The 27,114-nt window shown below is 57.8% G+C and overlaps 1 protein-coding gene across 5 annotated transcripts in view; it reads left to right on the top strand.

The window, feature by feature from the left end:
• Positions 1-27,114, top strand: part of DLGAP4 (DLG associated protein 4) — a 181,638-nt gene that overhangs the window by 135,646 nt on the left and 18,878 nt on the right. Inside the window, exon 1 of one of the 5 annotated variants that reach the window (XM_056121483.1) lies at positions 2,160-2,526. The exons of the other annotated variants lie outside the window; for them this stretch is intronic. Within the exon in view, the coding sequence (XP_055977458.1) occupies positions 2,496-2,526 (31 nt within the window). The 5' untranslated portion in view covers positions 2,160-2,495. Of the gene's footprint in view, positions 1-2,159; positions 2,527-27,114 lie in introns of those variants that run through there. 5 annotated transcript variants of the gene reach the window in all.

The raw sequence follows: 27,114 nt of genomic DNA, 5'->3' as shown, positions 1-27,114 counted from the left end.
GCACATTCCGTGGGGGTGAGGCCAGCAGAAATCAGTACAGATGAGTAAGTGTACAGGGTGCGGGCAGGAGCGGGCACAAGTGGGGAGGTTGTTGCAGTGTGTACAGGGTATCCTGGGCGAAGACTTGGAAGAATGTGGAAGCACTTCTGCTGGAGAAGTCGTACAAAGGCCCTGAGGTAGGAGGGTGCCAGCTCTGATGGAGAAGGCGCCTGCCTGCATAGCGAGGGTGGAGGCAGGGAATTCCTGGATGGTTAGAAGTAAATCCACTTAAAAACACTAGGCAACCAGCATCCGGTGCAAACCTAGGACAGTGGTTCCTTCCCTTCTTTGGAACTACTGCAGTGGGTAGGACACTTGCCTTGCCCTTGTTAGATCTCGACCATGCCATATTGTTCCCGGAGTACTTCTGGGTGTAACTCCTGAGCACTGCTGGGTGTGCCCCCCAAAACCGAAAAGTTAAAAAAATAGTAAAAAACAGTAAATGAACACAGGGGCTCACAGGTTTGGTATAATACATTGATGGGGTGAGTTCTTTTTAAATGCTTGGTAGGATCTGGAGACTTCAGTGGCTTTTATTATTGTACTTTATGCATAAATCTCAACTGTGATATCAAAAAAAAACAACATTGTAACAACTTTGCAGTTAGATTCTTCCCTCCAGAGAACGGAAGGAACCTGCAGCCTCGGGTTCCTGGCAAGGCAGGGGAAAGGGACGCTGCCCGTGTAGACGACAGACCCCAGAGTGGGCGCTGCCTGGAGGCAGGAGTCCACCCCCTGCCCTCTCCTCCCCCCCCCCCCCCCACATCACCCTGAAGGCCAGCGGGACCCGCAAGGGAGAGGCCTTGAACTGGCAGGGCCTTGAGGCGTGAAGGGAGTAGATTCTGGACTGAGGCGGCCAGAATGCGGGCACTTTGCCCTCCCCCAGGGCACCGGCCGCGTGCTGCTCTCCTCTGCCCAGGAGGAAACGAAGGGAGGTGCAATGCACTGCTCGTCCAAGGTCACACGGCCCTCCAGAGGCTCAGTGGGGAGTAATTAAAAAAAAAAAAAAGTCTGGAGGAATCTGGAGGCTGCCTGGCGAAGACAGCTAAGCGGGAGCACGGGGCCGGGCCGCGCAGACCCCCTTAGTCGCGGCGGGGCGTGGGAGCGCTCGCTGCACGGTGCACAGGGGCCGGGAGGAGGCTGCCCGCGACGACCCTCGTTTCCCCCCCCCACCCCCGCCCCGGAACCGCGAGGGGGTCGCCGCGGCGCGCGGCTGGGAGCGCGCGGGCGGTCCCGCAAGGAGCATGCGTCCCGTTCCAGCTGGAACCGGTTTGGCGGGGCGGCCGGCGGCCGGGCCCGCGCGTGCCGACGTGGGCGCGCGCTCCCGCCGGGGCTGGGCGTGGGCCGGCCGGCCGCGCGCGCCTGCGCACTGAGGCGGCCGCGGGCGCGCGCGCCGGCGGCGGCCGCGGGAGTCCCGGGGGCGCGCGCGCTGACGCGGCGGGCGGGCGGGGCGGAGCCGGCGCGGGGCTTTAACCCGGAGGCCCCGCCCCTCGGGCGTACAAAACCGGAGCCTCGGGCCGGGCCGCGTGAGGGAGGAGGGTGAGTGCCCGCCGCTGGCCGCAGCTGCCGCCCGCGCCGTCCGTCACTCCGTCCGTCTGTCCGGTCCACGCCGCCGCCGCCGCCAACGCCGCCCGGAGCAGCCGCGGCCCCGCCAGGAGACGGGCGCCGCCCCCGCCCGGCCCGCCCCCGCCCTCCTCCCCGCCTGTCCGTCCGTCCGTCCGTCCGTCCGTCCACCCGCCCGCCCGCCCGCTCGCGCTTCCGTCCCTCTGTCCGGCCGCGGGTGGCCGGGCCGCTGTCCCCGCCGCGTCCGCTTTGTCTCTCCCCGGCTCCGTGTCTCTTTGTCTCTGCCCTCGCGCTGCCTCCAGCCCCGCCCTCGCCCCCCGGGCGCGCCCCGCTCCCCCCCGCGCCCCCTTTCGGGGACCCCCCACGCCGGCCTCCGGGGGGGCTTTTCCTTCCGTCCGTCCGTGCCCCCGGAGCCCCGCGCTCTTGCCTCCTCCCGCGCCCCCAGACCCGCAGGGGTGGCCCGCTGCTGCTCCCCACTAGAGCCGCCGGGACCCCCGCCCCCCCGCCCGGCCCCGTCGGGGTCCCTCTCCGGGGGACCCCGGCTCTCCGCCCCGCGCCCCTCCCTGCCCCGTCTGGTCCCTCGTCGCTGCTGTGCCGCTCCTTGTTCTCTCACGGCCCTCTGTGGGCCCCACCCCGACCCCCATTCCTCCGGGCCGGGGGTCCCCCGCTTGGCTCCCCGCTGCTGCCCCCACATCTGTCTTGGTGGCGTCCCCCCTCGTGCCTCTCGCGCTGAAGGCCCCCTTCAGAGCCTGCTCCCCTGCGTGGGCTCTAACCCCCTCGCCCCTGCCTTCTCCGCCCGCCTCCCCGGCTCCCCCTTCTCTGCTCCCGTGTCTGTCCCTCTCCCCCTTTCTGTCTTTGCCGGTCTCTGGGTCTCTGACCCCCCTCCGGCCCTCATGGCTTTGTGTTTGGAGCTCTTGAAGCAATGTGAGTGGTGGGGTGTCCGGGACGGGCCGAGTCCGCCCGCAGGCTGGCCGCGGCCGAGGCTCCCTGGGCTGGCGCTGGGGCAAGGGCTGGCACGGAACGGGGGAAGCAGGAGGCTCTGGGGCCTCCCAACAAAGGGGTCCGGGCGGGAGGGGCCAGGCCTTCTGGCAGAGGGGGCCCGGGGGTCGGGGGGCCTTCCTGCTCTGAGGCTTCTGCTTTAGTTGCTTGAGTGTGTGGAGGGTGCCAGGGGCTGGGCACCCCTGCCCACTGCGCCCTGCATGGCCTGGCACTTGGTGATGGCTTGTGGGCAGGTCTGGGCTATTTCGGAGCGGGCAGGATGTGATATCACTTGGGCGTTTATTTAGCCCCAGCTGGGGGTGGGGGCTGTGTTCTTGCCAACTTGAGTAATGAAATTTTGCGGGGGGAGGGAGGATGGATGGAGGGGCGGCTGCCTGGGCAGACAGCTGTGGGGTTGATAATAGCTGGAACTCTGAGCGGGCGCCCCGCACAGCCCCAACTTTGCAGGCCGGGTGGTGGGAGGGTCTGTGCTGCCTTGGCCTGGCTGTACATGGGATCACCAAAAGGGGAGCGGTGAGCAGGGAGGGGTTCCCATCCCACCCCCCCCTGGAGTATGCTTCTGCTGAACTCCCCGGGGCTTGCCTCTGCCTCCTGCAAGCTCTATGACCTTGCGTGAGCCCCCTGCTCCCCCAGACATCAGTGTCCCCATCTTCAAAGAGGGATAAGTGTGGTGGCCTCACCGGACGGATGATAGGTGGTGATGTGCTTTGGGACTTGGGCGACTGGCTGGACACAGAGTCCCGCGGCAGGAGAGGGGACACAGGCGCAGGACCTCGACCCTTGCAGGGTCCCTGTTGGGTCTAGCTGGAGAGCTGCTAGGGAGGGCGGGGGCGTTTGGTTTGCCATGTTCGGTCCCTTGCTGTTGAAAGGGGGCCCTGCCTGGCCAGTGGTCCATGGGAATAGTTTGGAGTTGGGGGGTCCACAACTTCTCCCCTGTAGATGGGGGGGGGCGCGAAGGCCCCAGCTGACCCAGGCTCCACGGGTAGCTGCTGTCAGCTAGCCAGGATCCTAGGGGGTCCCAGAGTTTGGGGCAGGAGATGAGATCAGCTCCCATAATCCCCATCTCTCAACTCATAGATGAGGCCCAGAGCGAGCCAGGATCCACCCCGGCCTCCTATTTTGTCGTGACCCTCTGTGAGGTCACTGGGAGGCCGGGTCACCTGCCTACTGGCACATCACGGCAGTTGTAACACCTGTTGGCCTCCTGAGTACTGCTGGGCCCAGCGCACCCACTCCGTGCTCTGGAGAGTAGTGAGGGAATTTGGGTCCCCACTCTCCAGGGGACCACTTCACCCCTGGGGCTTCAGCTTTATCCGGCAAACTGGAATGAGCCGAAGCTGGGTGACTGCAGAGAAATGCCCTCAGCTCTCTGTTTTTCCTTCTGAAGAACGAGGCAATTGAGTGGCACGGCCCTCCCGGCGCGGCCAGCCCTGACATTCTGACATTCGAGGACTCAAAGGTGACTCAAAGGTCACCTGTTTGTACTTGGGCTCGTCTTACCTGTTAATAATGGTGAGCTCATTCACAGAACAGAGGGCGAGTGTGCCCGCTGCCCGGGCTCCTGTGGCCGAGTCCTGTCTGGACAGGGTCTTGGAAGAGCTTCCGGGAGGCTACTTTTGAGCCAAGCGTCTGAGCCCTGCCCTGCCCCCGTCGAGGAGGAACCATGTGGATTTGAAGCCACAGACACTTGCTTGTCATTGAGTCTCCGTCACTCCCTGTCGCACGGTCCTCACCAAGCGACTTTTCTCTGGGTCCAGTTTCCCCATCTGGACTCATAACATAATGAGACTTCCCCTGCGGGACAGTGAGTGGTGAGGACTGAGTGATATTAGATCTAAAATCACTTCTCAGGACACAGTAAAGCGCTCAGTTGCCTGAGCTGTCACCTCCTGATTCTATCCGTGCCACTGTGTACAGAGACGGGACAGAGGCTGAGTCTTTTCCCCTTGCCCCTTGTCGTGGGGTTCAGGTAACAAGGAAGGCCCCTTCTGGTTGTTCTGATAAGTGCTGGGCATAATCCTCTAATCTCTCACTTGCTGCGTGGGCCGCTGTGTAATCCTGCCATTGTTCACCGTAGGAAGTCAGAATTCAGTGTTCTCCTTGTTCATTCACAGGTGAATGAATAGGGGGCCCAGAGGGGGCCGGGCCCTCACTCGGGCTCCCCCCGCCCCCGGCCTCACAGTGTTGAGGTCCGGGGGAGACCAGCCACTGGACCCTTCTTGCCCCGCGGCCCTGGGCTGCACTCCGCCTGGCCGCCTGCCCCCTCCGGCTGCCTTCTCTCTTCTGTAAGGAGGGTTTGCATTTCCCCAGCCTCTGAGCTCATCTCAAATTTAAATGGAACGAGCTTGAGACTGGGTGGGGACTGAGTCATCACCTCCCTGGGCTTTCTCATCCAGAGCTGCAACCAGGCACGCCCAGCGTGGCGGCTCTGTGGGCATCACATGCCAGCCGCCTCCCCGAAGCGCCGATGGCTCGGGAATGTCTCAGCCCCGGCCCTTCGGGGAAAGCCATACGGATTGCTATTTCTTCACAGGGATCGGCAGGCACTGGCCACATTGAACAGTTGTTCCTCACTCCGAGCATCCTTTGTCTGGGTGTGTGTGTGTATGTGTGTGTGCGTGTGCGCACATGCGCGCGTGCTTGTGTGTGGGTGGGTGGGTGGGTGGCACCCTCCTCATAAGCCACCCTCACTTCCTTTCAAGGCTCGCATTGTCTGAGGCTGTCACCTCCAGGAAGTCTCCGGCTATCGGTAGAGTTAGACGGTGAATTTGGTCCTGTGTGCATGCTCAGGGAGAGTGTGTTCTTGGCAGGTTTCACCTCTCCATGCTTTTGTTTCCGTGGAAAAGAATTTAGGCTGTCGTAATTGTTGGGTGTGGGTGAGTGTGTGTGTGTGTGTGTGTGTGTGTGTGTGTGTGTGTGGTCTGTGGACCACACCTGGCGATGCTCAGGGCTTACTCCTTGCTCTGTGTTCAGGGATCACTCCTGGCTGGGCTCGGGGGTACAGTACAGCGAAAGTGATTGAACTTAGCTTGGTTGTGTGCAAGGCGAACACCCTACTCATTGTATTCTCCCTCTGGCTCTGGGCTGGCTCATTTTTTATAAACTTCAGGTTCTGGAGCGCCAGTCCCACCAGTTCTTTTTGGGCAGGTATGGAGGCAGGATTCATCTTTTGTTATTATTATTGGGGTGGGGGCGGGCTTTGAGTTTGGGTCACACCTGGCATGCTCAGGGCTTACTCCTGACAGTGCTCCTCTAGGAACTAGACCTGGTGCCGGGGATGACTTGAACCTGGGCTGTGTGCATGCAAGGCAAGCACCTTGCCCACTGTACCATCTCTCTGGCCCCAGGATTGTACTTTTCAGCCAGCCTTCTGATGAGATCTGATCAGTCCAAATTGAGTTATCGTCTTTTTGTGTCACGGTTCTGCGTGATCCTAGACTAATTCACTCTTCGTGCCTCTTTACTATCACGCTGGGTTGGAAAGAAACCTCCAGCCCAGGTTGCTCTGAGGGTTAGAATTCATGTAATCAAGGTCTCAGGTAACAGGAACCTCCCTGCTGCTTGGGCGTTCCAGGTGTGACAGGGATTGTACTGGGTGGTTTGTGGCCTTGTTCTCCCTGCACTGCGGCAGTGATCCCCGTGTATCCCCATTTTAAGAGGAGGAAGGCGCCCCCTGGATGGCAGGCTGGAGTGCTCTGTGTCTGAGGCACGTCTCTTTGCCCCTGCTTGGTCCTGGCGGCAGACACCATTAGCCCTGGCCAGGGTGATGGCCTTGGAACTGCGCATCTGGGCAGGAGCGCAGTCCAGTCGTCACCAAGAACTTGAGGCTGCTGAGGTGTCCCCGTGAGGTCCCCTCCACTTCCCAGCCCCCCTTCCCGGCCCCCCTTCAGCCTGTTGGAGAATTGGCTGGTGCCTTAGCCACCGGCGCCCAGTAACCCAGACGAGAGTTTGTAGCAAAAGATTATTGTGTGTTTCGTGGTGAGGCAGCGGGCCAAGACTCCCCGAGGCAGGCCATGGCGGGGTCAGGCAGGGGTCATTTTCCCGCCTCCAGGCCACCTCTTCCCCAGACCCGAGGTGTTCCCTGTGCCCCAGCAGTGCTCCCAGGCTTCTGTGGCTCTCTGGGCACCGGCCCTTGGTCCGGGTGTTGTTCCTAGTGGTGCTTAGAGGCCCGTGAAGTGCTGGGGTCAAAGCTGAGCCTCTGGCATGCACTCTGTGTGCCCCACCCACAGAACCCTCTATAGCCCCCGTGTGTCTGCACACGGTGGGCTGCAGCTCCTGTGTGGAGAGCTGGAGCCCGGGGGTCCAGTGTGGCCCGTGTGCAGTTTCCTCAAAGGACTAGGTCAGGAGAGGGGGCCCCAGGCGGTCACGGGCCGACTTGCCTCGGCCTGAAGGTGAGTGGGGCTTGGAAAACACTCTCTGATCGGGGCTGGGTCCGGGCCGAGAGGATGGGGAGAGAACAGACAGGCCCGGCCTCCGCCTCGGGCTCCTTCGGGCCTGACAAGAGAGACAAGGCCTACAATTATGAGAGACTGCGTGACAGTCTGTAATTAAGTGTCTGCTGAGGAAAGGCTTTGTCTGAGGAAGGAGTGAGTGTGAGCCGGCGGAAACAAGAGTCCTCTCATAGGCGGCCTGGATCCCCAGAGACGCCGGGCAGGGCTGGCGTGCTGCTGGTTTGTGCTGAGGCTGGTGGGTTGGGGGGGCCTGGGGGTGGGGTGTGTTTTTAGGGCAGCTGTGGGCAGGACGCGCTCGATGCCTCGAACTCTGGCGAAAAATCTGGGAGGGACCCGGTGGATGTTGGCGGGGCTGAACTTCTGTTGAAATCAGAGGTTCGTTCCCCCAACTGGAGGATTCCCCCCCCCCCCCCCCCCCAGTGAATTAGGCAGCGTCCATCAGAATGAATGAAAATGATGACTTGGAAGCTCTACAGGCTTTCAGAGGGGAAGAAGGGCTGAGGCGGGGCGGAGCCTGCTGTAGCAGCAGGATGCTGTGCTTCCGTAGGGGCCCGGAGAGATGTTGAGTTAGGGTATCGCTGCTTTGGGGAAGGAAATAACAGCCCCAGCCCCTGGCTGTGCACCTGTTCCGCGCCAGGCTCAGTGCCAGGGCCTCCACAGAGCCAGCCCCGGGCTGCTGGACTTTTCATCCTCACTTTACTGATAGGGCAAATGTGGCTGGTGGCCAAGGCCGGCTGCCTTCGAACCCTGGCTCTGTCCACCATTCGGCTATTCCTTCCGAAGGGAGCGCCTGGGGTGGGGGGGTCCTTCTCACCTCAGGCCCACAGCCCTTTGCTCTCAGCGCTCTGGGAGGTCAGGCCTATCTCCCAGACTGGCATTGTTTCTTAGAGAATCTGAAGACTGCAGGAGGGAGGGGCCTTTGGGCGCAGCCGCCTTCTGGCGAGTGCAGGGCACAGTGGGCGTGACGGGCTCTTGGGGCCTTCCCCACACCATACCCCCCCTCGCCTGGGGTTGTTCCCAGCCCTGCCAATCAGTCACCCCCAAGGCAGGAAGAGGCGTGTCCCCGGGTGCTCAGCCCAGTTCTGGAGTGGGGGAAGCAGTGGTGCGCATCCGAGAGACAACATTGGGACTGAGCTTGGGGGCGGGGGGGTGCGGCCAGTCTCTGCTCTAGGGCCCCCCGTGAGGAGTGAGGCACAAGTGACCACAGGGCGGGCACAGTTTCCTCACTCCCCTCCCTCCCCTTCTCCCTTGGCCACTAGCTGGCCCTGGCAGCCATCCACCAGTTTTCCATCCCAGATTCACAGGACAGGGGGATTTTGTCGGGGGGGAGGGTGATTTTATTTATTTTTTTCTATTTTGGAGGGGACACACCCCTCAGTGCTCAGGGCTTACTCCTCACCTCCACAGTGCTTGGGGCAGGGGAGGAGGGCTTAGGTGGTGCCAGGATCCAACTGTGATCACGCAAGGCCCGGGCCTTCGCCGCGTACTTTTCGTTCTGTCCTGGGAGGATGCAGGTCTGGTGATAGATCCCTGAGTGCCTCTGGAATAGGCGCAGCTTCTTTGACAGATGAGTAGAGTGGCCTGTGCTGTCCCATTCAGCTGTGATGATTCATAGGATTAATGCTTCACCTTTTGCCAGGTGACTTCTCGGAAACTGGGTCATTCTCATGTATATTCATTCTTTGGATTTTGTTCTCAGCGCATGGGTTTCAGATCTCTCATATTTATGTAGCCTGTTTTGTATTCATAAAGTGCCTCCCGTCCACCAAATCTCAGCAGATCCTTAGACAACCCTAAGAAGTCATTCCTGTGGTCACCATTGTCCACAAAAGAACTTTCCCAAGGTCACTCTGGGACTCACTGGCTGTTTTTGTTTCTTTTTTGCAGTGCCTGGGATCAAACCCAGGGCCAGGCACACACCAGGCAAGTGCTCTTGCGCTGAGCTCCTCCCCGGGATTCTGCTGTGGGGAGGGTGGTGAGCTGGCCTCGGCGGTGCAGGCCCCGGCGGAGCTGTGGAAGAGCCCTTGGCTCTGAGCTCCCCGAATCTGCCTTTGAAGTGTCACAGTCACCCCCAGGGCTCCTGGCCTTCCACACTACATACCACTGTCACCTCTCAGCTCTGGTCATTTGGGAACATCCAGATGAGCAGAGACCCTGTTCAGTAAAATGTCACACAGCACCCTTAAAAATTTGCCCACAGGGCTGGAGCAATAGCACAGCAGGTAGGGCATTTGCCTTGCACGCAGATAACCGGGGTTCGATTCCTAGAATCCCATATGGTACCCCGAGGATCACCAGGAGTAATTCCTGAGTGCATGAGCCAGGAGTCACCCCTGTGCATCGCCGGGTGTGACCCAAAAAGCAATAAATAAATAAATAAATAAATAAATAAACAAACAAACTGCCTTTGGGGTTGGAGCAATAGTATAGTAGGTAGGGTGTTTGCCTTCCATGTGTCTGACCCAGATTCAACCCCTGGGATCCTATGTGATCCCCAGAGCTCAGCCAGGAGTGATCCCTGAATACCGCCTGGTGTGACCCCAAAACAAACAATAATAGAAATCTGCCTTCTCTGCATGAAGAAGCAAATCGCGCCAGGGCTCCTCTGGTCCCCTCCCCCCTCCCCCCCACTTGTCCCAGGACCACCCCTTTGAGAAGCACTGGCCTGGAGCTTCTTGACCCAGCCAGTCAGGCAACACATCCCCCACGCACAATTTCAGAGGTGGCGGAGAGGTCTTCGGTTATGACTTAATTACGGAGAAAGGCTGTCCCAGCAGAGGCCATCTGTCCCCTCTCCCCAGGGGGTTGTCGCCCACAGGCTGCTCCCCCTGAGCTCCTGGCCTGGGGTTTCCGAAGCCTCCTAATATTTGATTACAGCCTGCACAGGTGTGGAGCCCTCTGGCATGTGCTGAGCTGCGGACCCTCCCGCCTCCTTTAATATTAAATGAGACCCACTAAACACCAGGTCCTAGGATGCCAGTTCCCTGACCCGCCCCCTCACTTCCTGTGGGTGGTACCCGGGCTGTGGGGAGGAAGGGAAGAGACTAGCCAGGATCCCTCGGGGAATCCCACCTGCCCCAGTACCCCTGTCCTTCTGGTCCAAACCCTGCCACCCAGCTGTGTGGTCCACATCCAGAGCCGCTTTCAAATCCTTGTCATCTTCACGCCAACTCCCTCCCCACCCCGCCGGCCTCTACTCCAGTCTTCCCTGATACTTTGTCCCATCCCGGGAGCCCTGGGGTGCCCAAACCCGGAACCGGCTCAGCCAGCAGCCTTGGAGGAGGCCATGGAGTCCCGGCTCCGGGCCCTGCCCCCAAGGAAGTCTGTTCCCACCATCAAGAGGGAGGCAGGCTTCTCTGGGTACATTTTTGCCAGCATGATTTTTTTTTCATGTAAAATTTTTATTTTTGTTGAAAAAGCAATATATGTATCGGGTTGAACATTCCAGTTTGTCTACATTTCAGAGAAAGAAGTGCTCAGTGAGAGTCAAGTCAGAGCCAGGGGCATTAAGGCCCTGGCAGGCCACTGACCCCAGGGCAATCCCTGGGACCCAGAGCATTTATGGGTGTGGTCCTGGGAGGTCTCCAGGCACACTCAGGGGGGCCTGGGTAACCCCCAGCCCCACGGGTCCTGACCAGGACCACATCCTCAGACCCCTCAGAAGAGAGGGTTTCCCAAAGCCTGAGCACCACTTGGGTGTCCCCCCAAAATAGGAAAAGTCAGCTCAGCCCCTCCATCCTGACTGAGCAGCCTTGACATGCCCTCCTGAGATGGGCGCCACTGCGGGAAGCATGTCGGTGACCCCCGCTGTTACTCCCCTGACCTGGCGCCCCCCTCCCCTCCCACCCCTTCCTATTACGTCTGCCTCTGGTGTCGCCTCCTTGCCTGGGCTCCTCTCCCCTGGCTTTGTGGCAGCCCATCCATGAATGAAACACCCAGTGTTTGTTTCGTTCTCCACTCGGGAACATTTGGGTTTGGCCCCAGGAGATGATTCAAAGGGCCTGGCAGAGAAGTATGGCACGTGGCGGGGGGGGGGGGCCTGATTTCCAGTCCAGCATCACGTGATCTACTGAGCACTGGCAGCTGAGTCCCTGGTGACCCTGGTCCCACTGGGTGCAGATGGTACTGTACCACTAGCCCAAGCCCTGAATACCCACCAGCCTGCAGGGCTGGGTGAGTATCACCAGAAGAGCCCCCCAACCAGTCCCTTGGGCACAGGGTACACTGCTCAGGAGCACCCTCCCCCCCAAAAAAAAAGATAGCCCCCCAGACTGTGTTGGTCAATCCATGGCTGGCTGCAGCGAGCACTGACCTCATGTGTGTGCATGCACAGAGCCCCGTGGGGGGTGCCACTCCCATAGGAATCGTTTTCTGCATGGATAGTCTGGGACCAAGTCTTTGTTCAAGCATTCTGGGGGAGAGGGGATTATTTTTTGGGGGGGTCACACCCGGCAGTTGCTCAGGGGTTACTCCTGGCTTTGCAGTCAGGAATTACTCCTGGCGGTGCTCAAGGGACCATATGGGATGTTGGGAATCGAACCCGGGTCAGCCGCATGCAAGGCAAACACCCTACCCGCTGTGATATCACTCCGGCAGAGAGGGGATATTTTTTAAGCACCCTGTTCCCTTCTGCCCCTGGATTCAGATTACTTTTTTTCTGAGAACCAGTTGTTCTGCTCCAGCCCCAGCCAGGGTCACCCAGCCATCCTCATCCTCAGCCTATGAGGGTTTTCCAGCCTTGGGTAAAGATGCAAGAGTGCAGGGGTGAAGGGACAGTAGTCTGGAGGGGCAGCGGGAGCTGAGCCAGGCCTGCGGGGAGGTGCTTCGTAAGGAACGCGGGAACTGTTTGTGACTTGGTCTCCAGGGAGAACCCCCCTGCCTCCCCCCACACACATACACACACACACACACGCGCGCCCAGAGTCCTCCTTCCTGCACCTCTCTGGGGCACTGTACCCACTTGGCAGCTGGCAGCGCTGGGCCCGCGAGTACTGAGTCCAGCAGGTACTGAGCGTGTCCTTGAGTCCCACTGGTCCTGACTGGACCAACCGCCTCCACCTCGTCCCTGTCCCTCCTCTGAGCTGCGCTTTTCCTTGTCAGAAAGGTAGGGGATGGGGTGGAGGTGGGCCGACCTCCTGTCACTAAACCAGCTGCAGGGAAGGGAGAGCAGATGGAGCGTCTTACCTGGCACCTGGCACCGAGCATCGCAGGGTCGCTCGAAGCCCGAGGGCAGCACGGGCACTTTGCCTTTGCGGGCAGCAGGCCGAGGGTGTCTCTTGCTCGGCCAAGACCAAAAGTCAGGCGCGTGTGGAGGGGAGTCCTGGGTTTCTCTTCCCCAGGTTGCTGGCACTGCAGGGACCCCGGGATTCAGAGGTGAGGTGGGAGAGGGGCCCCCGCAAGGCAGCAAGCGAGGCTGCCGCAGCGAGCGAGCTGGCAGGGATGAATGAGGAAGGGGAAGTTCTCGCCTTTATTTTTAGTTGATGATCTCTAGCCTGGTTCCGCCCTCCCCTGCTGTCAGTGGGGGGAAGGGGCCTGGCGTTGGGGGTGTCTCCCAGGTTTTTTTTCTGTGTGATCCTGGGTGGGTGGCGAAGGCGGGTTCCGGTCCTCTCTTTTCTCTCTCCCCGCCCTTCCACATTGCCTCAGCCTCAAGAAGTTTGTGCAACTGAAGTTTCACTTTGGAGTTAAAACCCAAAGTGAAAGGAAAAGGCCAAACAGGAAGCAAAGGCTTCAGCGCCAGGCCGGGCTGGGGGGTGCGCCCTGGCTGACCCACGCTGAGCTGGCCTCGCCAGGCCTTGCCCACTCTGGTGCTAGAGGCCCAGCCGGGCCCCCAGGGGAGAGGCGCCGGGCTGCAGACCTGGTGCTGGTGCTGCTCTGGCCCGGCCCGTGCCATCTGGGAGACAGCCAGTCTGACAGGTTTCCCGGTGAAGTCAGCCTCACCGGGTGTGGCCCCAGGTGGGGAGAGTTGGTGCCTTTTAAACTCCCGTCCTTCCTTCCGGAGCGGGGCTGAGCTGGAGCCGGGCCTGTGTTGGCCTGGGAGAGAGATCCCGGCTCTCGAATCCACAGTTCACTCTCCTTGAAGGTAAGAGCTGAGTCTCCACCTTGAAGGCTGGCGGGCATGTATGAAGACCCGGGGGGCTCTTGTCTTAACCCCGGAGCTTTTTTTTTCCCCCTTAAGGTCTCAGAAGGCCTAGATGCCTGTTTGTGCCGATTACAGCCCCTGGCACCGGGAGCGGCCGGGGTGAGGGGACTGCTCTCTGCCCTCTGAGCCCCGGCCCAGTGGAGAGGCGGCCTCGAGCAACCCCCCCTCCTGGCTCTGCGCTTCTGATTCCCCGCTGGTTTCTTGGCAGGAGGGCGGCGCTTCTAGCTCTGCCCTGCAGCTGAATCTGTTTCCGTCCTTTGGAAGACAGGGAGTGTGTGAGAACCCCTGGCACGGCCGGCCGCTGTCTTTCTACCCGCCTCTGTTATCTGACTGGGTTGTGGGTCTCAAGTTCCCATTCCTTTGCCTTTTTTGTTTTAGGAAATTCTCAGACTTGCCAAGCAGAGATGGTATCAGTTTTATTGTTTCAACACACAAGATCAGTGTGTCTCTCTCCCGTCTCGGTGCGGGGACAAGGTCCCCAAGCCCAGAGCGGTGCCCGTTCGGGCTCACTCCTCGACGGCACACACCGAGCACGCAGTGGGTGGGAAGAAGCCCATACCTTGGCCAGAGGTTTGGCAGACCCGCAATTAAGAGGGTTAGCTTTGGGGTGCAGCTCCTGGCCATCTTGCACAAGCTCCTTTCTTATCTCTCTGGACCTTGGTTTGCAAAGTCAAGCTGACACTGTTACCCGACGTTAGTCACTTCAGGGGGACAGGCGCAGAATGTTTGTGGGAGTTCTGTGAGCACAGAGCCAGGGACAGATATGGGTACATAGGAGACATTCGCTGCTGCTGTGACTGAAACCCCGGGAAGAGAAAAGACTGGAAAGACAGATTCTGGATGGGGTGGGAGTCGGAGCTTTGGTGACAGTCGGCCAAGGGCAAGGCCCTGGGAGGCAGTATGGTTCTCGGGTGAACCTGGGCTGAGATAGGGTGATCTCCAAAACCTCAGATGCTTGTGGGGTTCCCAGTGGAAGAAGAGTTCCCAGGCAGGTTGGTCAGGGCAGAGGAGGCCAGGCGTGATGGCCTGTCCAGGGCCCAGGGGTCTCGCCCCCATGGTGCTGTGAGTCCACTGGGCACCGCAGAACCAGGGCTGTCTGTAGGCTAGCCCCTCCATCCCGGCGGTTTGCTGTGGGGGGGCTGTGACCAGCAACTCTGAGAACAGACTTGTTTAGTTCCGGCCTCTTCTGGAAGTTTCTTGCCTTCCCCAGCTTCCCACGCTTCGTGGCAAGGCTCTTGCCTTGCTTGGGGGTGTGGCCTGCGTGCCTGCTGGTGACCAGTGCAGACTGGGAGGGTGGGGGGCACAGGCAGCTGTGCGCGGACCAGGAGGAGGATGACTTGGGTGCATTCCTGCCAGCCCTTTTCTCCCCCTCTCCCCTCTGCTCTTCCTAAACCGGCAGCCCCGCAGACACTCATAGGACCAGGTGCTGAGCCAGAGGGAGGGAGTGGGGGGGGAAGGAAGGAGGGAAGCAGATGGACTTGGTCTCTCTTACAGAGCGTCCAGCTCGGCATCTCTGTCCAAGCAGGCAACAGATTCACAAGATACTGTCTGGTCGTGTAAGTGCCCTGAAGGAAGCTGGTAGATACTCAAAGGGAGCTTGTCCCGGGGAGATAGGGCCCGGCCCAAAGGACCAGAGCACCTGCTTGGTCTGCGAGGGGTCTGGGTTCAATCCCTGGCATCGCCTGGTCCCAGAGCACCAGTGTGAGTGACGAGCTGGGAATAGCCCTTGAGTACCGCTAGGTATGGCCCCAGAGCAAGAAAAAGAAAATGGGGAAGCATCGCAGGGATGGTGAGGTCGATGTTGGGGAGGAGGCTATCGGGAGCAGACTGGGCACTGTAGGGTCAGCGCACCCTGCAGGGTCGCTCGGGGCACTTTCTGGTGAGCAGGTTTGCACCAGGCAGCTCTGCTTGCCTATAGAGCCAGAGGTGTCACCAGAGCAATGTGCTCTTTAAAGTTCTACAGTGAGTGAGTTTTAAATTCCACGCTGGGCTGGGGTAATGGCACAAGGTGCTTGCCTGTTTCATCCCTGGCACCACATGTGCCACTCCTGAGCACAGTCAGGAATATCCCCTGTGCACCGAAAGAGACGGTGTTCCCCTCCCCGCAAATACAATCGAATAAGCAAAGAACTTTGGATACTTTGATTTTCATGCTGATCATTGGTCTTCGTGAAAGGCTTCTTCAGTCTGCCACTTACTGCTAACTTCCTTTCACGTACAAGTGTTGGTTCCTTCCCTGTTGCTTAGAGGGAGGTGGGTTGCAGTTATCACTGTCCTCAGAGGTGATGGAACAGAGGGGAGATGTCTTATCCAGAGCCACGTAGCTGTAGGGGTCAGGGCAATGGCGCAGTGGGTAAGATGCTTCCTGCCTTGCAAGCCACCGACCTGGGTTCAATTTCTGGTATCCACCGTGATCCCCAGAGCCCCTCCGTGAGTGATCCCTGAGCACAGAGCTGGGAGTAAGCCCTGCATACTCCCAGATGTGGCCCCAAGCCCAAAAACATCACATCGTTCAGTCGAAATGTCGTCTTGATTCCCTGTTCTTTATATTCCATCACAATGCTGCCTTTGTTCAGGCTCCAGCAGGGCTGGAGAGTATAGACATTTAGGCAATTTCCCAGCTTGCAGGCCAACCCCAGTGTGATGCTCGGCGCTACCTGGTTGTCCTGAGCACCACTAGGTGTGGTCTCAAAAGGAAAAAAATTAAAAATGATTAACAGAAGTTTCTGTCTTTTTACCTAGTTCACCATTCCCAAATAATTACTGTTAATAATTTTCAGTGAAGAATGATACAGTAATCGTAAGAAATTATCTTAGGATAAATGAGATTTAAATGACTTTATTTTCCATAGTGTTATACAATGTATTTATTGTTATTATTTCTGTTGGGGGGAGGGGACGATGCGTCATCAGGGACCAAATGTGGGGGCTCCCTCAGCAAAACCTATAGTCTAGCCATTTTAGTGGTCTCCCTGGCTTATTAACTTTTTTTAACTTAATTTTTTTTTCTTAGATTGTTTTTGTTTGGGCCTCCCAAGCAGTGCTCCCAGGCCCAGGGGACCCTCCTGGCAATACTCAGTGAACTGGGCTCGTGGTTAATACTCAACCCAGTGCTACTCGGGCCCTGCAGTGCCAGGAACCATCAGGCCATCCTGGCAGTGCCCAGTGCCTCCAGGTCACCCCAGGCCGTGCTGGGGACAGGAGTAGGGAATGGGCCGTGGTTCTGGGCGTAAGACTACACCCTAATCCTGTAGTTTCTCCCTTGTCCCTTCTAGCTTTCTTTTAAATCTTCCTTTCCCATCCAGCTCCTTTGCCAGAGTCTGTGGAGCGACTGCACCCATGAGTGCCCCAATAGGACCACCCAAAGGCATTCCGCCCTGTGTCAGAGCAGGGCCAGCCCAGCGGTGCTTAGGAGACCGTATAATTCCTGAAGAAATTCAGTGCCTCACCGTGTGCATGGGATGTGCATTTCCTTCTTTCTTCTTCTCTTCTTAATTTTTAATTGGAAAAATCATAATTTACAATAATATTGAAGTTAAAGTAAGTAAAGGCCCTGCCGTTGTTCATCGATTTGCTCGAGCGGGCCCAGTAACGTCTCCATTGGAGACTTTGTTGTTCCTGTGTTTGGCATATCGAATACGTCACGGGGAGCTTGCCAGGCTCTGCCGTGCGGGCGAGATACTCTCGGTAGCTTGCCGGGCTCTCTGAGAGGGGCGGAGGAATCGAACTCGGGTCGGCCATGTTGGCTGCGTGCAAGGCAAACGCCCTACCGCTGTGCTATCGCTCTTATTTTTTTTTTAATTCATTTTGGGGGTCACACCCCAGCTGTACTCAGGGATCATTTCTGGCGATGTTCAGGTACGGGGTGATGAGGACTCGAACCAGAATCGGCCCTGTGCAAGGCAAGCACCTTTCCCATTGTATTATCCTCTGGCCCCTGAATAATGTCACTAGCTCAGGCCTTCCACCATTGTTCCATAGTCCCTTTCTCCTCTGCACTGTTCCCCACTCCTCCACTCCCAGCTCTTACCATCAGACTGTCTCCCTGGCTTATGATATTTCGGTTTTCGATGTGAGTTCTTTCTTTTATGTTCTTTAAATTTCTTGGATCTTAATAAGAAAAAAGAAAAGAAAAGAAATCTTGTTGGTCGGTTATAAGTCACCTTTGCTCACAAATATATTTAACTGAAGTCAGAAATAAGAATATTCAGGGTTGGGGCCAGAGTGATAGTACAGTGGTTAGGGCTTGTCTTGCACATGTCCAACGCAGATTCAATCCCCTGTGCCCCATATGGTCCCCCCGTGCGCCACCAGGAGTGATTCCCGAGTGCTGATCTGGGAGTAACCACTGAGCGTCACTGGGTGTGCCCACCCCCCCAAAAAAAAATTTAAAAAACCTGTTCAGGGTTAAAGTGACTTTAAATATTTTATTTTGTGACTATGGCATTTGGAGTGAAAAAAAAAAAAAGGTTTGATCACTGGGGTCATTTGTGGGGCTTTTTCACTAGCCCTTTTTGTGTGTTGTTGCCTGGAATGGAAGGTAGAGCTGGGTGGGCTCCCCCGTCCCCCCCCCCCCCCGCCCCGTGCTCCACCCCCCTCCCGCCACATCATAGCTTCCACTCACTTTCTTGTTTGTTTTTGATTTATAAAATACACATCTAAAGGTTGGATTTGGCGGGGGGTTTTTTGGAGCCCCACACAGCATTGCTTAGGGCTGACTCCTGGCTCTGCACTCAGAAATTACTCCTGGCAGTGCTCAGGGGACCATATGGGATGTGGGGAATGAACCCAGCTTGGCCAAATGCAAGGCAGTTGCCTTACCCGCTGTACTGTCTCTCCACCCCTCATGTTTGGGTTTCTTCTGGTTTGTTTGTTTTTCAAATCATTTTTGTTGTGCAGTTGAGCTATGGGACCAAATGAGCTCATGTCTGCTTGTGGGGTTCGAATGGTGCACAGTAGGACTGTGGGCCTCGTCGAAGACCCGGATATAATTCCTCAGCTCACAACTGTTTATTTGCTGGGTGGCCTGGGCCAGCTCCCTTCACCTCACTCGACCTCAGCTTCCTCCACTAGAAAATAGGATGTTATTTCCTGTCGTATGTGTCCCCAGATCCGTGTGGCAGACGTGCAGCCTGGAGATTCTGGGTTCCTAGTGCAAGGTGAACCTCTCGATCCCCACTTTGCAGAAGGAAAAGATTTAGAAGCAAAGCGACTCTCCCAAAGGCATAGAGCAAGCACTTAGGGGATGAAGCTGGCCTGAAGTCCAGCCCTCCTCACCCACAAGGCCTGCCTTGCTGCTTGGTTTTCCCAAGGAAAGATTGTGAAGCAGACAATCAATGCTTTCCTGCCTCACAGAGCCCAAGAAATCCTTCAATTTGGGCCTGTTCCAGAGACTGAGGGATCTAGAGAGGGATGGAGCTAGAGCCCAGCAGCATTCCCAAGCGGGTCTCACTCTTGAGGCCACAGCTGCAGGGTACTTGATAATCTCTTCCCTAATAGGACCACCGTGGACACTGGCTGGAGAGGCAGGGCAGTGGGGAAGGCTCTCTCCCTGCAGACAAGTTGACCCGGATTCGATCCCCGGTTTTCAGTAAGGTCCCCTGAGCCCTGGGCACAAGCCAGGAGTAAACCCTGAGCAATGCCAGGTGTGGCCTCCCCCCGGCCCCCCCCCCCAGGAAAAAAAAAAAAAGACTGGCTCATCTTTAGGGGCCAGAGAGGTAATACAGTGGGTAGGGCACTTGCCTTGCACACAGCAGCCTCAGCTTCAATCCCTGGCATCCCATATGGTCCCCTGAGCACTGCCAAGTGTAGCACCCCCCAAAAGAAAAAAGAGCCACACTGGTGGGCCACAGACCTCCAGAACCTCAACAGCCTTGTGGTCCTTACCATGAGCGGGCATCACCCACCACAGAATGTGCGCCACTGCTGTGCTCCCCAACCAAGGGTGGTGTCTGTCCTGGGGCTGGAGGAACACATGATGTCACAGGTGTCTTTGTGAGCCTGGGAGGGGGCAGCGCCACAGGGAGGAGGGGGCTGCTCAGCACGGACGCCCTGCCTGAGCTGCCACGGAAGCCTGGGACCCGTCACTCAGGTAGACTTCCGCCGCGCCGCTCTCTCCATGGCTCCTTCTAAGCTCTGTGGTCACGTGCCTGGGGCCTGGCTTGTTCCTCCTACTTAGGCGACTGGACACTATAGAGGGCTGGACGGCCCTGGCAGTGCTCGAGGGACCATATGGGATGTCGGGGATTGAACCCGGGTCAGCTGTGTGCAAGGCAAACGCCCTCCTCACTGTCCTATCACTCTGGCCTCCAGCCTTTAGATCTTAAAGACCGCGCCCTGAGGGTCCTTCCTGAGTCAGCCCCCCAGCCTCCATCAGGCTGTGTCTAGACTCACTGCTTCCCTGGCCATGCTGCCCTCTTGGGTGCCCGCGGAGTGTGTGTCTCCTCCAGACCCTGCCTGCTTGGGGCCACGTGGTTCCCACGCTCCCTTTGTGGCACGTCTGTGACTCACAGCCAGACTCTCCTGCAGTGCTCTGTGTGATGACCGCTAACTCCACTTTCGCCTGCTCTCCCTCCTCACCCAGCAGTGCTGGGGCCAGCAGGAAGGGCAGTATGGGGCCAGGATTCAGACTCGGGTTCTGCTGGGGCTATGCGCTACCCCCTGAGCTCTCTTCCCGACCCCTAGGGCAAGTTTCCCATGGCCGTGGCCCCACTGCTCCCGGGTCAGCTGCCCACCCAGAGCCTTTGCAGTGCTCCCCTCTGCTGTCTTGGGATGGGTGTGCGGCCCCCTCCCGTGGCTTTTCTCAGGCCCTGGTTTGGCAGTATCCCTTGTCCAGAAACACCAGCAGGCACCCTCCTGGGTTATCTAGCCCTAATGGGGCCAGCCCTGGTCACCATGGCAATCTGACACGTGATTCTCTGGCGAGAGACGCCCCTAAGTCCAGGGTCTCTGTAGTCTCTCTCGGACAGCGCCCATCACCCATCCCTTTCCACGTCTCCATCCCTGGGCAGGGCACTGCGGCAGGCAGGCAGCTGACCTGCCCTGGCCCGAGCTGCCCCCCGGCGTTCCCCGTTCAGCCCCGTGCTATTCCCGTCTCTCCACTGACCGGGGCACTTGGCTCCCAAGATCATCACCCGACATGCCACCTGTCACTCTGGCCCCGTCAATGAGCCAGTGAGCGACATCCTTCTATTCTCGGACCCACACGGTCATTCAGAATGATGAAAGGGGCCAGCAATCGAGGTGTGCCACGCCTGGCAGTGGACGCAACAGGCCTGTGGCGATGAGTCAGGAATCGGCCGTTCTCTGTGTGTGTGTGTGTGTGTGTGTGTGTGTGTGTGTGTTCGTTCGTGTGTGTGTTCATGTGTGTGTGTGTGTGTGAGAGAGAGAGAGAGATGTGAAAGGAGGGCATAGATTCCAGCTCAGAGTCAGAAGTCCATGATTTCCACACTTTTTCCACCTGTTGCATCAGGATGTGTCCGTGTGACCCATATCGAACCCAGCCACAAAGCATCCTGGTGCCGGGTCCATGTCCAGGCCTCGCTCGTCCTTGGGAGATGAGTATTAGAGAGTATTAGAGGCTCAGGCCTCTGGTTTGCTGAGAGAGCAACATTGTCAGGCGGGGGCCCCAGAGGGCCTCACGGAGCTCATGTCCCTAAGCCAGCAGGCACAGATGAGGGTGGAATGGTTTGGCCAGGGGACATCTTTGCCGGCTTCAGGGTTCTGGAGAGTTGGAGGAATAGCAGAGGCTGGTGGGGGCATTTTCTTGCAAGCAACTGACTCCAGTTCAATCTCAGTGCATATGATCGATCCCCTGAGCACCATCAGGAGTGATCCCTGAGCACAGAGCCAGGAGTAAGCCCTGAGCACAGCTGGGTGTGGCCCAAAATCAAAAAAAGGAAAGAAAGAAAAAAATATTTCTATCTAGAGGCCCCTTAGTCGGTACAGTGTTGAACTTGGCAGCCATCGACACAATCTTCCTTCTGAACGAAGCCGATCTAAATCCATCTTTTCCATAGACACATCACAGCCTCCAAGCACTTGGGAATGCTAGACTGCTTCAGCACTGCGCTTGGAGCCCATTCTACTCTTCGTTTGTTTGGGCTTGGCATGGTTTGTGTGGTGTGTCTGGTGCCAGCAGTCGGGCCCAGAACCTCATGTGTGTAAGGCAAGTGCCCTGCGACCAAGCTCCATCTCCAGCCCGCAGACCACCACAGGGAAACCACCAACACGGTCAGTGAAAAGTGACACTCCGTAGGCAGGAAAGAAGCTTGTTGATGGCTGGCCTGGGAAGCAGAGCCTGATCACCTTCTTCAGTCTCCGCTGGGAATGTTTTCTCTCGGCCAGGGATCAGCTCAAGTTTCTAGGCTCTGCACATTTTTGCAAATGACTGCAAAAAAAAAAAAAAAAAAACCAGCCCAGAGTTACTGATTTGGAGGTTACACATGAATTTTAGCGAGTAGGCAGATGGCAGAATGAGAGGCGTGAGTCGGGGAAGACACGGGGAGCGCTGACCCGACCCAGCAGGAGTGAACCTGCCCCTTGACCAGCTCTCTGCGCCTTGTCTTCTGCCACGGCCCCTCCCTGACCTGTTCCGATGAACTTGGAGGTGCGCGTAGCTGTAGGTGTTGGAGGCCCTGCCGGCTGCCCCCTGCCATGGCGGGTTTGACCCACGTCCACTGAGCGTGTCTGTGGCTTCACTGTAGTTCGGGCAGAATCTAGGTGGGGCCCACGCATGGCTGCGGTGGGCAGGAGAGCAGTGCGGGTGGAGGAGATGGGGTGGGGGGAGGGCGAGGGGAAGGGCCAAGGCAGACTGGACGGGCCAGACTGTGGGGAAGGGCAGCCAGGGGGCCCCAGGGGCAGGTGTGGGCATGAGAGGGGCTGCCAGGCCCTTCTGTGGGATGGTTAGATGGAGCTTGGGGCAGAGCGCCCAGGCTCAGAATGGCAGAGAGGTCTGAGTGGTCATTGCTTGCCCAGTCCAGGCTGAGAGGTTGGGGGTTGTCTCTGAGTGGTCACTGCCCCCCTTCAGTACTGGGTCTGTGCTGGGCCCAGTGCTTCATATGGAGTCTTCACTGTACCCCCCAGCCGACCAGAGTTCAGTCCTCAGCACCCCGTGTGGTCCCCTGAGCATCGCTGGATGTGCCCCCCACCCCAAACAAAAAGAAGTGTAGAAATAAGCTCATTTTGACCATAAATAGAGCTTCTGGACACGGCCTTGGGGCAGAAAGGGAAAGTGAGGTGGGGGTGGAGGAAACGGCTCCTGCTTTGAGGCAGCGCATGCCCACGCTGTGTGTAGCTGGAGGCGGGCTGGGTGCTGCTTGGGGAGGTGCCTGGCCTGAGGCGTGGGGGGCTCGTATGCATGCCCCATGCTCCACTTAGGACCTGAGCACATGCCCAGAGGCTGGCTGGAGGAGACCCTGGGGGGTTGCTCGCCCCCTTAGGCACACCCAGACATTTCCCAGAGCCAGTGGGCAGAGTGGGGGCCACATGCTGGGCAGTCACTGGCTGTACCAGGAGCATCCCCCTCTGCCCAGTGTATCGGGTGTCTGGGTACTCACCGCCTCCTGAAGACTGACCAGCTGTGACAGCGGCTCCTCTGGGCATGGATCAGAATGTGCTGGGGGCGCCCTGAGGGGTCCTGCAGATCTGAGCCCCAAAAAGGAGAGGCACAGGAAAGAAGGGGGGGTGTCAGTCCAGAGAGCTTATGCCGTGGGTCAGGCGCTCGCCTTACACACTGTTGATCCCCAGCACCCTCTCGGGCCCCCCAGATCTCGCCAGCAGTGATCCCTAGAGCACAGAGCCAGAAATTACTGGATGTGGCCTGAGCACTGCTGGAGGTGGCCCCCAAATCAAAAGGGCAGCGGCGGGGGAGGGGCGCATGACTGGCTGGAACAAGCGCATGCAGGGCTTGGGTGCATGCAGAGGGTCGTGTGTGGGGCGTGGCTGCCATGTGGTTCTCGGGCAGGGTGTATGGGTGGGCAGGGGTGGAGCAGAAAGGGCTGGGGGGAGGGGGACAAGTGGGTGGACCTTGGGAGCCTCCCAGGGGCTCAGTAGGCTTCGGGCAGGCAGTGGAGTAGTTTCTGGGGTGCTGTGAGGTCCGTGTTCCCCGTCATCCCTCCTGCCCAGGAGCTCAACGTGCTGTTACTCACGCCCACGGCGTGGCCTGTGCTGCCAAGACAGACAGAGCCCTCCCCCTAGCTCCCGCCCAGCTGGCCCCTGGCCCACGTGAGCAGAAGCGAGTGACCCCTGCCTGGCTGATGCCCACGAGACGGAGGCTCTGGAGGGCAGGCAGGGCTGGACGCTGCAGAAGGGACCCCCGGGCCTCGGAGCAAACGCCTTGCATGGCTTCCTGGCGGAAGACCCACCGCGGGCCAACTCGGGGCCTGTCTAGTCCCTGGCTCATCCCATGGAGATGGGAGCTGCCCTGTGCTCAGGTCCTGGTCATTTGCTCAGGGCTGCCAGCCAGCTGCCCAGCACGGCCTCCCAGGATCCATAGTCCTGCCCACTTGCCATCCACCTTCCTCTCCCACATCTGCCTCTCCGGTCTCTCACCCTCACTGTCTGTCTGAGTCCCCGGCCGCCTGGGACCACTGCCCACTGGGTTCTAGTCACATTGACTTCCCCTGGCCAGGCTCAGCTCTGCCCCCAATGGGGTCACATGACCTCAGCCAGCCTGGGATCCCCTTCAACCCTCCTCGCCTGCATTGCTTCTGCCTCCCTCCCAAATGGGATCTAGGATCCCGCCCCCCCACCACCACTATTACACCTTTTGCCCCATTGAGCACTGGGTTCTTTCGATCTAGGGCAGAAAAGGCTGCAGAGGTTTCTGGTTCCTTGGGGACTACCTAGACCAGACAGATCACTTTCTAAATGCCTACCCATGTCTTACTGAGGTCTTCAGAAAGCTCCGGAACCTTCCAGAAAGGGAGACTGCCAGGAGAGGACAGTGTGTATAGAGAGCGGGAGAGATGGGGCAGAGGGTGGGAATAAAGACTTGCACCCTGCCCTGGAGGCATGCGCCAGGGCTCGGGGTGTTTTCTGAGTGGGTGCTGGGCGGCAGCATGGCTGAGTGCTCCTCAGCGGCATTCTCTCTCTTACCAAGTGCCAGGCCTGAGTCTCACCATCTGATGTACCCCCTCACAGGGGCACAGGAAGATCAAAAAGGCTAGGTAGCGGGGGCTGGAGTGATAGCACAGTGGGTAGGGCGTTTGCCTCGCACGCGGCCAACCCGGGTTCGATTCCCAGCATCCCATATGGTCCCCTGAGCACCGCCAGGAGTGATTCCTGAGTGAAGTGCCAGGAATAACCCTTGTGCATCGCCAGGTATGACCCAAAAAGCCAAAAAAAAAAAAAAAAGGCTCGGTATCTGGGCCGGGAGCAACAGGACAGCGGGTAGGGTGCTTGCCTTGCACGCAGTCAACCCAGGTCTGATCCCTGGCCCCCTGAGCCTGCCGGGTGTGATCCCTGAGCACCACTGGAAGTGATCTCTGAGTCCACCGGGAGAGATCCCTGAGCACTGCTGAGGAATGATCCCGGAGCCCGCTGGGTGTACCATGGGGATCTTATTCACAGTGCTGGCTGTGGGTCTCAGGACCTCCTGCTGGGCTGGGGTACAGTCATCTGGGCCTTCCACTAGTCAACAAACACTTTTTTTGTTGTTAATTTAGTGAAAGCCACAGAAATCTAATCTCAGAGTTTCAGAAATCAGAAGTAAATTTCACTGGCCCTTATGCATTCCTCTGATGGAACCACTCTGGGCCCTCGGGAGTGGAAGGGTGGGGCTGCATCCCTGGAACCTTTGTTCCCCCCGGCTGCCAGCTGGAAACTGCGTCACCCCCCATCCTAGGCCAGCACCGAGCCTCCCTGGATTTGTTTTGTTTTTGTTTTTCACTTGAACCAATGTGAATTACAAAGTTACGGAACTATTTATGATTGAGTTTCGGGCCTATATTGTTCCAGAACTCCTCCTTCACCAGTGTCCACTACCCTCCACCCGTGGCCCCGGTTGCCCTCCCATCCCCTCAAGCCTAACTCTATGGTGGGCACTTTCCCCTCCCTGGTTGTCCTAGAGTGCCCTTCCTTAATTTATCCCCCTCACCCCTGTCCCAGTGCCAAGTTTCCTACTGAAGACCAGTTCTCCTGCTCTTCGTTTTTATTGATATTCCCCTACAAAGCGTCTTTCTTTCATCCTTTCATGAGAGGGATCATTCTGCGTCTGTCCCTCCCCCTCTGACTGATTTCACTCAACACGATAATCTCCAGATCCGTCCACATTTCAGCAAAGTGCATGACTTTATCTTTCCTTAAGGCTGAGTATGTGTGCATGTGCTGTGGTTTTAATCCAGTCAGCTGTTTGAGGACTTTAGGGGCCCAAGAACACAAATTCCTGCCCTATCTTAGCTTGGCCCTCTCCTCACTGCCTGCACCCCCTCTGCCTCCCTCCTGACCTCACCTACAGATAGCCCAGGGTGCTCTGGCCAGTTCAGAATGAATTCCTTACGATATCCGCAAAGATGCTCTTTTTTTCTTTAAAAAATTCTTGTTGTTTTGAAACCATACCCACAGTGCTCAAGGCTTACTCCTGGCTCTGCAGTAAGGGAATCACTCCTGGTGGGCTGAGGGGTTACCATGTGGGGTGCTGGGGGTCGAACCCAGGTCCTGCCCGCTGTGCTTTCTTTCCAGCCCTGAAGATCCCCGTCTCATAGAGGTGCCATTTCTAGTTTGAGGTGTTGGCGTGCTGTCTTGTCAGCACCGTTTCTCCAGGTCGTGTTTCTGGTTCAGTTTTGTTTGTTTGTTTGTTTTTCTGGGAAGCTAGGCAACTGCCGAGCGTCCTCTCCTGGACAGTAGCCAACGAAGCTGTGGCCACGAGCACTGAACAGTGTTTACAGAGCAGGGATTGCGTGCCCCAAGCTCTGCACGCCTGGTGCCTGCCTGCCTGCTGTGGCCGTGGCTGCGGCTGTCTCTGTGGACACTGTTGCCTTGTGGCTACTTCCTCTGTCCGGGAGGACACATTGTTTTCCTTGAATTGGAACACGGCCTGCCTTGGTCATTACCTGTTGGCTGCAGGGTATATGGATGGACTTGGTGAATGTTGAGTTTTTCCGTGATACAGAGCGATCCTGGGAAGCCTGTGACCCACTTTCCCTCCGTGGTAGCGTCTTGCATAACTGCAGTTTCAGAGCAGAACCAGAGTCTTGACCTGGATTCTGTCCACTGGGCATACAAGGGCTTCCCTGCTGTCTCCATGCTCGTTCACATGTCTGAGCTCCGTTCCTCCACCATTAAGGCAAGGTCCCTGCTTGTCGTCCCTCTGAACCAGGCCCACTCCCTGTCCCCCTGGGCCTCCCCCTCAGCTCTCTCTTGCTCCCCAGCCCTCCCCTTAGTCATTTCAAGAAAGTTCTAGATGGGGCAGGAGAAATCAGCAGTTGGGTGCTTTCCTTGCATGCAGCCAGCCCAGGTACAGTGCCCGGCACCCCATACGGTCCCCTGAGCACTGTCAGGTGTATTCCCAAGACGCAATCAAACAAAAATGGCACGTGTGACTTCTGGTTACCTTTTCCCACTCAGCACGATGCATTTGAGCGTCGTCCGAGTTGTTCTATCAGTGGCCCGTTTGCTGTTGCCGAATAATAGTTCAGAGTTTGATTAACCACTGGAGGGCATCTAGGTTGTTTCTCATTTTCGAAGTGTGGGGTTTTTTTTTTTTGTTTTTGTTTTTGTTTTTTGTGAGTGCATATGTGTACTAGTTACTATTTTTAAGGGTCAAATGCCCAGGAGATCCGTTGGCTGGGTTATGTGGTAATTACACGCTTGCCTTCTAAAGACCCTGCCGAGCTTTTAGTTTAGGCTGTCATTATTTATTCCTGCCAGTCATGAACAAGCTGATTGAGTTTCTCCACATCCTTGGCAACGTTTCTTGTATTT

This window comes from Sorex fumeus, unplaced genomic scaffold, assembly GCF_029834395.1.
Source record: "Sorex fumeus unplaced genomic scaffold, SorFum_2.1 ptg000044l, whole genome shotgun sequence".
In the NCBI taxonomy this organism is placed as follows: Eukaryota; Metazoa; Chordata; class Mammalia; order Eulipotyphla; family Soricidae; genus Sorex; species Sorex fumeus.
Note: the sequence above shows the minus strand (reverse complement) of the source record. Positions and strands in the feature narration are given on the sequence as shown.